Source organism: Heptranchias perlo, chromosome 19 (assembly GCF_035084215.1).
Source record: "Heptranchias perlo isolate sHepPer1 chromosome 19, sHepPer1.hap1, whole genome shotgun sequence".
NCBI classification, from domain to species: domain Eukaryota; kingdom Metazoa; phylum Chordata; class Chondrichthyes; order Hexanchiformes; family Hexanchidae; genus Heptranchias; species Heptranchias perlo.
The window spans coordinates 35,398,844-35,411,200 of record NC_090343.1 but is presented as its reverse complement, the minus strand read 5'-3'; the positions used below and the strand labels follow the sequence as shown (position 1 = coordinate 35,411,200).

At 42.0% G+C, this 12,357-nt stretch overlaps 1 protein-coding gene across 2 annotated transcripts in view; it reads right to left on the bottom strand.

Moving 5' to 3' along the window:
- LOC137335482 (docking protein 5-like) overlaps positions 1–12,357 on the bottom strand; it is a 288,256-nt gene that overhangs the window by 102,784 nt on the left and 173,115 nt on the right. For both annotated transcript variants that reach the window (XM_068000829.1, XM_068000830.1), the window contains exons 3-5: positions 7,809–7,923; positions 4,454–4,573; positions 210–399 (exon numbers count right to left, since the gene is read on the bottom strand). In XM_068000829.1, coding sequence (XP_067856930.1) covers positions 210–399; positions 4,454–4,573; positions 7,809–7,923 — 425 coding nt within the window. The remainder of the gene's footprint in view (positions 1–209; positions 400–4,453; positions 4,574–7,808; positions 7,924–12,357) is intronic.

The following is a 12,357-nucleotide window of genomic DNA, read 5'->3' as shown; positions in this document are numbered from 1 at the left end:
CTTATATGATCTAAAATATCAGATCATATTTATATATTTTCTCAACATTTCAATGAACTGTGCATAAATTGTGACACCCATAGTATGTCTATTTAATGAAGAAGCTTTAACTAACATTTTATTCTCATAACTAAACAATAGACCTTAAGCAAAAGAATATCTTCATTTGTAGGAACAAGGGGAAAAAAATGACTACAATGTCCTCTTACCTGCCTGCTTCAAATGTGAACCACGTAGGGTCCCGTCCATATCGTCTGAGTGCACTGAGAGGCCAAGAGACCAGCTTTAGTCTGGGATTGTGGATGTCCCAAAGACAGATGTTCTCAAATGTTATCTGCAAAGTGCATTCCCCATGTACATCCAGATTAGGAGATGGCATCAAATATACATTAAACCTCTCTGAAAAAGTAAACCAAACAATTTAGATACAGCAGTGGCATTTGCCTTTTGTGAGAATTCTATAACATTTGAAAGCACACTGTATGATAAACTTTAATTTCTTCCTATGAAAGAAATTCATACATACAACTCATAACAAGGCGCCAACACACTGAAAGTTTGTGAACATTTAATATTGAAACCACCTATATTAATATTTATAATGACAAATTCACAAAAACATGACAACATTTATGTATTGAATAGCCTTTTATGTCTTTCAATGTCTTCCTTAAAGTTTTTACTTGAACGCCTCAGGCTCTACCAAAAGCCTGGGCTAAGATTTGGTATTTTTGGCCAGAGCAGTGACTCTGTGAGCTGGAGGCAGATCCTGCAATCTGAGTGTGTGCAGTATACACAATTTTGCACAATGCATCAATAGTATTGAGCTAGCCATATGACAGAACGCTTCTCTCTCAATCTCTAACAAAATTTACATAGTAACATTGTAACAGCTTCAGTCAGAAGTCCTTCAGACCATATAGCCCTCCTATCCACAGTATTCCCTTGATGCATTTCTAATAACTCTGCATCCCATTTGTTGGCAAGAACCTTTCTAGTTCCTTCTTGAAACCCATTAAGCTTTCTTGTTCCACCATATATGCCAGTAATCTGTTTCACATACTTGCCACCCTTTTAGTAAAAAAGTTCCTCCTGCATTTCCTATTTTATTTTGTTCTCCTTAATTTGCAAATATGATCTTGCGTTTAAATTCTGTACAAGGCAGAAAAGCTTACTTGAATCGAATTCATCCAAGCCTTTCATAATTCTAAATATTTCTATCGAATCCCCTCTCAATCTTCTATTTTTCAGAGAGCAAAGACCCAGGGTAGTCAATCTTTCCTCATGTATCAGTCTTGGGTAGTATCATGTAGCCCATCTCTGTACCCCTCCAATTACTGAATATCCTTTTTGAAATAGGCAGGCCAAAACTGCACGCTGTAGTCCAGATGTGGTCTCACCAGAGCCAAATTCAGTCTTAAAATTACATCTCTAGATTTACATGTTGCGTCCTTGGTTTGCATCCCAACGTTCTATTTGTTTTTTTCACTACCTGCTCATGGTTTTGGAGACCCGTCCACTAAAGCCCCAAGATCTCTCTCTTGCTCCGATACCTCACATACATTTCCATTTAGTGCATAATCCACATCAATCTTCCCTCTGCTAACTCTCATAAACTTATATTTCCCTCTATTACATTGCATCTGCCATTTATCCATCCACTAATCAAGCTTGTAAAGATCCTTTTACATTTCTGCACATTGATATTCATCATTTTCCATTGCTCCTAATTTGATATCATCTGCAAATCTGGACACAATTCCTTCCTTGAAGTCATTACTGAACCTTTTGGCACTCCACTGATATCTGCTTGCCAACCTGATATCTGCTTGCCAACCAGATACCTGCCTAGGGACTACCACCCGTTGTTGTCCACTAACCAACCATTGCCAATCCATCTGAAAACATTCCTAGCTGTCCCATCTGCCCTTATGTAAAAGCCCATTACGTGTCTGTCATCTCCAAAAAGAAATCCACTAAATTAATCAAGCATGACCTCGCACTCCTAAAACCATGCTGACTGTTTTGGATTAGTTCATACCCCTCAAGATGCAATGTTATCCCTCATAATACTTTGAAGCACTTTCCCAATGGTGTAGGTTGCTGGTTTATAATTTTATCGTTCATTTCTCGCCCCTTTTATGAAGATAGGAGTCACATTTGCTTTTTTGAATATTCTGGGATTTGAAAAATATGCTCAAGAGTACTCACGTTGTTTGAGCCAAATCCTTCAGAACCCTGGGGTGAAAGTTATCAGAGCCAGAAGCCTTATCTACCTTGAGCTTCAACAACCTCCCCAAAACATACTTTCTTGTGATTTTAAAATGTTTCAGTCTACATTCAACTTTAAACTGTACCACAATTGAAATCTATTTGGTTGTTTTTTTTTCCAAAATTACTTGGAAAAGCTGGGGAATCATTTTCAAAAGCTGTATTTGAATAAAATTAACTGGTTGTTTTTCAAAAGAGCACTGTGTGTGTGCGTGTGTGTGTGTGCATGCATGTGTATGTGAAGAAAACAAAAACTTGACAGTATGCTAACTATACACTTGTTACAACTTTGTAGGTTTCAAATTAGAAATACTCTTTAAACTCGAGAAAGTGTATGAAGCTGAAAGAGAGACACAAGGGCACCAATATTTACAGGGAGGTGGGGAGGATGTGGGGGACACTGTAATTGGTGAATGAAGAATCTTAAATCAAATGATGCAGTCTCCCGCTTGACAGCCAGCCAGATCGATAGCCTGGCCAGTGGATGGGAGCACAAGCAAGGCAGGAGGCCGCAGCCGTGGACTGAGGGGAGGGTCCTCGGCAGTTAGTGGAGTTCTGGGTTCAAGGCCACAATCGGGTGGGAGTTGGGGGAGGGCTTGGGTGGAGAGGGCTGTGAACAGAACTGTGATCGGGAGGAGGGAGGGGGGAGGGGGGAGGGTGGCTGAGGGCTGCGAACGAGAGGTGTGGGGGGGTGAGGGCTGTGAACGGGGCCACGATCGGTGCCAGGGGGCGGGTCTTTCCACGATCAGGGTTGAGGGGGTGTCTGTTAGAGATCGTGGCCAGGGGAAGTCTTGCAGCAATCGGGGGGTGGGGAGTAGCCTAGTTCAAAGCAGGCCCAAGGCTTCCTTGTGGGGCTTGGAGGAGCACCACAGTCCCTCTTGGCCCACAAGAAAACCTGAAAAATAAATTTTAAACTTAACTGTTAGGCCTCTTCTGGCCCAGAAACCGGCTCCTGGCAGGTTTTGCCTAATGGGAGAGTCGTCACTCCCCTTCCTCCACCCCACCACCCCCATGCCACAAGGCCTCTGGATGATATTACAGATCGTGTCATGGTGACATCATCGGACATAGTCACAGGATAAGGGGTCAGCCATTTAAGATTGAGATGAGGAAGCATTTCTTTACTCAGAGGGTTGTGAATTTTTGGAATTCTCTACTCCAGAGGGCTGTGGATGCTGAGTCATTGAGTATATTCAAGGCTGAGATCGATAGATTTTTGGACTCTAGGGGAATCAAGGAATATGGGGATCGGGCGGGAAAGTGGAGTTGAGGTCGAAGATCAGCCATGATCTGACTGAATGGCAGAACAGGCTTGAGGGACTGTATAGCCTACTCCTGCTCTTATTTCTTATGCTCTTATGTCCCAGTCTGCATATTTGAAACAGGACCCTGCTTCCTTCCTGTGGTGTCCTGCTTGCCTGTTCAAAAGATCAGGTTAATATAGGGACACACCGGGAAGGAAGCAGGATCGGTGGAGGTAAAACTGCACCCCCACCACCCCCCGACCCGGTTTCTGCCAGTTGGGGGCAGTTAAAATCAGGGCTAAGAAGTTTAATATGTTTTTAATTGGAATTCTTTTTTCAAATAAAATAAATCAGTTGAATTTTGAAAGCAAATAAAGCCTCCAATATTCAGGATTATCACGTGTTTTGTTGATACTTACTGACATCTGTGAGAGAGAAAAGGGGAGAAGGAAAGAGAGACAGACAGACAGACAGACAGAGTTACACTTCTAGGAACCAATCACAAAGTACCAAATTTAATGTTTACAGAGCTCTTTTACAGGGTTAAAAACCATGCTGCCAGACCTGGGTTGCCCTCACCCTCACCCTCACCCAGTGCTACCACTGGCAAGTGACAATCCCCCACTTCTGATTGACACCAAGAATTCACCACTGAGCCAAACCCCATTTCCCACCCCCTTTATTCTGCCAAGCCTCAGATTTCCCCTCCATGGTTGTACTATACCCCAGGCTTTCCCTCCACAGTAATGCCAGACCAAAGGATCCCTCCAGTATGCCAAATAGCAGCAGCCCCACCCCTGTGCTGCCAGATTCCAGGGCTCCCAACCCAGGACCATATGCTCTATACTTTTTTTCTCTTTTTTCAAATTGCACTGGATGATTTGCCTTTGAGCATCAAATAAGTATCATAGCTGATGTCACTAGCAAGTGATACATACCCGTTTGCTCTCTCTGAACACCAGCTGTCAGCAAATCAGGTTCCCCCAGGGTGATGTCGTTGACTCTGCTTCCCAGGCACTCTGTACGTAGGAGTTTGCACCATTCCTCTGCTTCAAGCTCTATGAAAGCACACAGAATTCAAGTGATGTGATCTCGGGAATATACATTATGCAGTTTTGTCACAAGGATCTCTATTTTACTTCACAAGCCAGAAAAACCTCAAAACATCAAACTATTGATTCCAAATTTGAGCTAATTTTTAGGAATTATGTTTGCATCTGAGGTCAAGCAATGAACAAAATAACTGAAAGCTTCATGATCCAAGTTTTTTTCCTTATTTCGGAGGGGAATATCAGTCTCCAATGACCTTTAATTAATGAGTTACAATAATCTAAAATTTATTGTGAATGTTTACCTTCAGGCTCGTTATTCATTCATGTGGGCTCTGACCAGCTTCATAGGTTCTTGTCACCACCTCGACAGTTATCTGACAGTTTAAACGTTCATAAATACAATATATGGAGCAAATGCTATCTTACCATCCTTAGTGACTAAAGGAAACTGGAACCTACTATTTCAAGTTAAGGTTATTTATGAAAGGAAGGAAATTGGTGGCTGAGAAAACTTTAAACTTCCTAGTTTTATTCTTAATGCTGCTGTTATTCTACCACTGAGCTGCAAGGCCTATACCAGTTTCAGCATGAAACCAGGACCAGACTGGAGGTATTTTTAGGTTACAGCTCTTTGAAATGAAGAGGGGTGCATATTATGCTTCTGGCGGATTCTCAGAAACAGGAATCTAACCGAGTCTGCTGTAGTGTAACATCTAGAGTCAACGTAATGTGAATAAATCTGCAACAGCGGAGTTACTACCATCAAGTCCTTCTCCCTGCCCACTACCAAAAGGCCATCAGATTTAAGTCAGGCAACCACACAGACTGAACAATCGCATTCTGACTGTGCCACCACACCTGCAAAGTGTGGGGGAGGTCTAACACCACCCCTAGTCGCACTGTGCCAGCAATGTGCTGCTGTGAGACAGTGTAATGAGAAATATTTGAGGGCCTATTGACTATTTAATCAATGAATGAAAATCGTAATCTTTTGGCAGAATTAACAATTGAGCTAGTATCAACTGCCGTTTGCGGAAGAGAGTTCCAAACTTCTACCACCCTTTGCATGTAGAAGTGTTTCCTAACTTCACTCCTGAAAGTCCTAGCTCTAATCTGATTGCTTTTTCCTCCTCCAATTTTCTCCCTTCTTCTGGGAAGGTGCCGGGTACAGTTGCAGGTAATAGCACCCCCATTATTTTGACAAAGTGCCCATTCATTATCTATGAGCCTAGACACACCCTCAGTAGGCTATTGGACCATGAAGCTGAGCCTGTTCTATCTTCATTGGACTTCCATTTACAAGTACTTTGTAGCAAGGATTATTGCATAGTGATCAGTACCCAAAACCCTGGGAGATATTTTGTCTCCCAAGGCAAAGTCCCTACCAGCACCCTGGCTGAGAGCAGCTAACTCAGCACAGTCTAAGAATCAAACCTAGGGCCCCCCTGATCTGTATGGCTCAGTACCACATCAAGTAAAGGTTTTTCCATCTCAATTTTACCTGGAAAGCCAATGCAAATATTGTTCATTCTTCACGTGAAGGAGTGATTCTTCAACCTCAGTCCTCATCTTTAACCAGTTTGTACCTATGTCCATTTGCCCTGCAGCCATGCTGCATATAGGAACAGGAGTAGGCCATTTAGCCCCTTGAGCCTGTTCCGTCATTCAATGAGATCATGGCTGATCTGTGACCTAATTCCATATACCGGCTTTAGCCCCTATCCCTTAACACCTTTGGTTAACAAAAATCTATCAATCTCAGATTTAAAATTAACAATTGAGCTAGCATCAACTGCCGTTTGCGAGAGTTCCAAACTTCTACCACCCTTTGCATGTAGAAGTGTTTCCTAACTTCACTCCTGAAAGTCCTAGCTCTAATTTTTAGACTATGTCCCCTAGTCCTAGACTCCCCAACCAGCGGAAATAGTTTCTTTCTATCTATCCTATCAGTTCCCCTTAATATCTTAAAAACATCAATCAAATCACCCCTTAATCTTCTAAATTCCAGGGATTACAACCCTCGTTTGTGTAATGCCGCCACATAATTTAACCCTTGGCGTCCAGGTGTCATTCTAGTAAACTTGAAATCGTGCTCAGGTTTGGTCTTTTCTATTCCACATACCATCTTAGATACTTTCAGAAGATCTTCCCTTATTCATTTCCTTTTAAGACTAATGAGTTAAGCTTTTCCAATTCTTCTTCATAATTCAGTCCTCTGACACCAGGGATCGGCGTTAAAGCCTTCTCGGTGCTGCTTCTAGGTCCAGGCTGTTTTACCTGTGTCTCTGTGACCAGAACTGAATAGTAGAATATTCAAAGTGCAGTCTAACCAGAACACACTACAGGTTCAGCATGGTGGTCTCTGGCTCGTACTGTACTGGAGCACCCAACACCTTCTGCTGCTCAATGCTTTAAGTGGAACAGCGAGAGGCTAGGAGAGATAGTTAAGGAACACAGCATCTAGGGGATGAAATTCGTCTGGAGCAGGAACACAGGACGGACAATAGCGACTCAGCCGGCCATTTTATACTCTGCCCAATGATGTCAATGGAAAAGAAAATCGGGCAGAGTGTAAAACGGGCTTCCAACGTGCTATCGCCCGTCATAGATTACCCCAAGACCAATTTCACCTCCCAAAGTTGCAGTCCCCACCAATAACACAAGCACCACAACCACTGAATGATCAGAAACACTGGACAGTTGCCTATTTATCTCTCTTTCCTGCTTTTTAAATGCTAATTCAATTAAATGTCTGCAATTTTTGATATGCTATTGCTCTTACTCATTTTGGCTTCAGACTAGGGACATTGGTAAAACTGGCTGTTTTTTTTCATTGTTCATGGGATGTGGGCGTCGCTGGCGAGGCCAGCATTTATTGCCCATCCCTAATTGCCCTTGAGAAGGTGGTGGTGAGCCGCCTTCTTGAACCGCTGCAGTCTGTGTAGTCAACAGCTTTCGTTTCTGTAAGCATCCTTTGCTGTTTTGTTAGGCTGACACATGGTGCTGATTCAAGGGAGTTACAAAAGAGGTATAGTCCCCAGTAGTTGAATGCAAGGGTGCTGCACTAACTCTACAGATGCCAGTGCACTGTATCATAATTTTTCTTTTCTTGCTATTTTTAAAGTTGTTTTCTTGATATCGTTGAAAACAAGACGAAAGCTGTGAACAAATATAATGGTAAAGACTTAAGCATTTTAAACTTACAGCTCACAATTAATTCAGAAAAGTATGTGTCACCTACCTGACTCACATGCAAAGATTTTTGATGTATCATCACTGAAAATGATGACGACAGCATGCCTCTTTGTGCCCTTTGGTAGCCTTGTCACATTCTTTATATTACTGAGGTCTGTTACCTGAAAGATCAACATTTTGCAATTCTGATTACCAATTGTTGCTAAGAAGCCATTTTCTTTCATCCTAGAAAAAGGGGAATGTAGTCCCAGAAATATTAAAAAGCACTTTAAAAGCTTTTGGTACCATTTCTATTAGGGAACAAATCTGTTACACTTGCAAGCCAAATAGCTGAGATTAAATGCTTCCCTTAGGAAACTCTGCTACCGGGAAAAGTATTTTCATGTGAATGATAGAAAACAGAGCAATTACATACATAATACATTAATAAAGCATATTAAATCTATTCCAAATTCAGTTGGACATAACTACATCATAACACATATTTTATCATTTTTGTGGGCTGAGACAGAGGTTCCCAAACTAGGGGCTGTGATGAGGTTATCAGGAGGGGTGCTAGGAGGATGCCGGATATAATGGCCGGGAAATTCCTCAGATCTGCTCCTCCTTCTCCGGCATTACCCCACCGGAAGTGTGGCAGAATCCATGTTTTCATGTGCAAATAAGGTTTCTGCCACACTTCCAGCGAAGGTATGGTGCAAAGCGGGGGAAGAAACAAACAATTTCCTGACCGGAGAGATCTACTGACGTGATTAGACTTCATATGTGACTTGAGCCACGTGCAAATTGGCATATGGACAACAGATCAGAGAGTTAAATGCATGGCTCAAAGAGTGGTGTGCAAGACAGGGGTTTTGATTCATGGGGCACTGGCACCAGGACTGGGGAAAGAGGGAGCTGTCCCGAAGGATGGGGTCCACTTTAACTGGGCTGGGACCAGCATCATGGCAAATCGAATAACTAGGGCTATAGAAAGGACTTTCAACTAAAATGGGGGGGGGGCCGTGTTCAGGTGAGGGGAAATTTAGAAATCTAATGAGAAAAGTTAAGACAATAGAACAGTGCAGTGGCTTGGGTAAAGGTAAGTAGAGTGTGGCAAGAAGGGACAATAATAGTGCAACAACAAGTAAGGTCAAAGCAGGAAAAATGGTCAAAAGTCTAAATTAAAGGCTCTTTATTTGAATGCATGGAGCATTCGTAACAAGATAGGTGAATTAATTGCACAAATAGAGATAAATGGGTTTAACGTAATAGCCATTACAGAGACATGGTTGCAAAATGACCAAGGCTGGGAACTAAATCTTCCAGGGTACATGACATTTAGAAAAGACAGGCAGAATGGAAAAGGAGGGGGTGTAGCCCTAATTACAAAGGATGACATAAGGACGGTGGTGAGAAAGGATCTTGGCTTGGAAGATCAAGAATAGAATCAATATGGGTGGAAATTAGAAATAACAAGGGGCAGAAAACACTGGTAGGAGTTGTTTATAGGCCCCCTAATAGTATCTATATTGCTGGACAGAGTATTAATCATGAAATAATAGGAGCTTGTAACAAAGGAAATGCAGTCACCAGGGGGGACTTTAATCTGCTTATATACTGGGCAGATCAAATTGGCAAAGGTGGTTTGGAAGACGAGTTCATGGAATATATTCGAGATGTTTTCCCAGAGCAATAATTCATGGAACCAACCAGGGAACAGGCTATTTTAGATCTTGTATTATGTAACGAGATAGGGTTAATTAGTAATCTCGCAGTAAAAGAACCTTGGGGGAAGAGTGATCATAATATGTTACTGAAAGGTGTAGAGGAAGTGAGGGACCTTGGAGTGCATGTCCACAGATCCCTGAAGGTAGCAGGACAGGTGGTTAAGAAGGCATATGGAATACTTTCCTTTATTAGCCGAGGCATAGAATAGAAGAGCAGGGAGGTTACGCTGGAACTGTATAAAACATTAGTAAGGCCACAGCTTGAGTACTGCACACAGTTCTGTTCACCACATTACAGGAAGGACGTAATTGCACTAGAGAGGGCACAGAGGAGATTTACGAGGCTATTGCCAGGACTGGAGGATTTTAGCAAAGAGGAAAGATTGGATCGGCTCTTTGGAACTTGGAGGCCGAGGGGTGATTTAATTGAGGTGCACAAAATTATGAGGGGCCTTGATAGAGTGGATAGGAAGGACCTATTTCACTTAGCAAAGAGGTCAATAACCAGGGGGCATAGATTTAAAGTGATTGGTAGATGGATTAGACGGGCGCTGAGGAAAAATGTTTCACCCAGAGGGTGGTAGGGGTCTGGAACTCACTGCCTGAAAGGGTGGTAGAGGCAGAAAACCTCTACACATTTAAAAAGTACTTGGATGTAAACCTGAAGTGTCATGACCTACAAGGGTATGGACCAAGTGCTGGAAAGTGGAAAACGCTGGGTGGCTCATTTTCGACAGTCATGGACACGATGGGATGAATGGCCTCCTTCTATGCTGTATATTTTCTATGATTCTATAGAATTTCAAATTGAGTTTGAAAGTAACATACTGAAGTCAGAAACTAGAGTCTTAAACTTAAATAAAGCCAATTACATAGGTATGAGGGGTGAGTTGCCAAAGGTAGATTGGGAAATTAAATTAAAGGGTTTGACATTTGAAAAGCAATGGCAAACATTTAAAGAACTATTTCAACATTCTCAAAAATATACATTCCATTGAGAAATAAAACCTCCATGGGAAAAGTGATCCACCCGTGGCTAACTAAAGAAGGTAAGGAGAGTATTAGATTGAAAGAAGAGGCCTATAGTGTTGCCAAGAACAGTAATAAGCCTGGGGATTGGGAGAGTTTTAGGAACCAACAAAGGCACACCAAAAAATTGATAAAAAGTGAGAAAATAGAATATGAAAGCAAACGAGCAAGAAATATAAAAATGGATTGTAAGAACTTCTACAAGTATGTGAAAAGGAAGAGAGTGGCAAAAGTAAATGTTGGTCCCCTAGAGGCTGAGACAGGAGAATTTATACTGGGGAATCAGGAAATGGCAAATGCGTTAAACAAATATTTTACATCTGTCTTCACAGTAGAAGACACAAAAAGCATACCAAAATAGTGGGGAACCAAGAAAAATGAGAGTGAGGAACTTCAAACAATTAATATCACTAGAAAAAAAGTACTGGACAAACTAATGGGACTAAAAGCTGACAAATCGCCTGGACCTTATAGCCTACATCCTAGGGTTCTAAAAGAGGTGGCTGCAGAGCTAGTGGATGCACTGGTTACTATCTTCCAAAATTCTCTAGATTCTGGAACAATCCCAGTGGACTGGAATGTAGTAAATGTTACCCCGCTATTCAAGAAGGGAGAGAGAGAGAAAAAACACGGAACTACGGGCCAGTTAGCCTGACATTGGTCATCGGGAGAATGCTAGAATCCATTACTAACGAAGTGGTAACAGGGCACGTAGAAAATCATAATATGATTAGGCACAGTCAACGTGGTTTTATGAAAGAGAAATCGTGTTTGACAAATTTATTAGAGTTTTTTGAGGATGTAACTAGCAGGGTAGATAAAGATGAACCAATGGATGTAGTATATTTGGATTTTCAAAAGGCATTCGATAAGGTGCCACATAAAAGGTTGTTACACAAGGTAAGGGCTCATGGGGCTGGGGGTAATATATTAGCATGGATAGAGGATTGGTTAAAGGACAGAAAAGAGAGTAGAGATAATCGGTTCATTCTCAGGTTCGCAGGCTGTAACTAGTGGGGTGCCGCAAGGATTGGTGCTTGTGCCTCAGCTATTTACAATCTATGCTAATGACCTAGGTGAAAGGACCAAGTGTAATGTATCCAAGTTTGCTGACAATACAAAGCTAGGTGGGAAAGTAAACTGTGAGGAAGACACAAGAGTCTGCAAAAGGATATAGACAGATTAAGTGAGTGGGCAAGAAGGTGGCAGATGGAGTATAATGTGGGGAAATGTGAGGTTATTCACTTTGGTAGGAAGAATAGAAAAACAGAATATTTTTTAAATGGTGAGAAACTATTAAATGTTGGTGTTCAGGGAAACTTGGGTGTCCTCACACAAGAAACACAAAAAGTTAGTACGCAGGTACAGCAGGCAATTAGGAAAGCAAATGGCATGTTGGACTTTATTGCAAGGGGGTTGGAATAAAAGAGTAGGGATATCTTACTACAGTTGTACAGGGCTTTAGTGAGACCTCACCTGGAGTACTGCATACAGCTTTGATCTCCTTATCTAAGGAAGGATATACTTGCCCTAGAGGCGGTGCAACGAAGGTTCACTAGATTAATTCCTGGGATGAGAGGGTTGTCCTATGAAGAGAGGTTGAGTAGGATAAGAGGTTGGCCATTCAAGACTGAGGTGAGGAGAAATTTCTTCACGCAGAGGGTTGTGAATCTTGGAATTCTCTACCCCAGAGGGCTGTGGATGCTGAGTCATTGAATATATTCAAGGCTGAGATGGATAGATTTTTGGACTCTAGGAGAATCAAGGGGTATGGGGATCGGGCGGGAAAGTGGAGTTGAGGTCGAAGATCAGTCATGATCTGTTTGAATGGCATTGCAGACTCGAGGGGCTGCATGG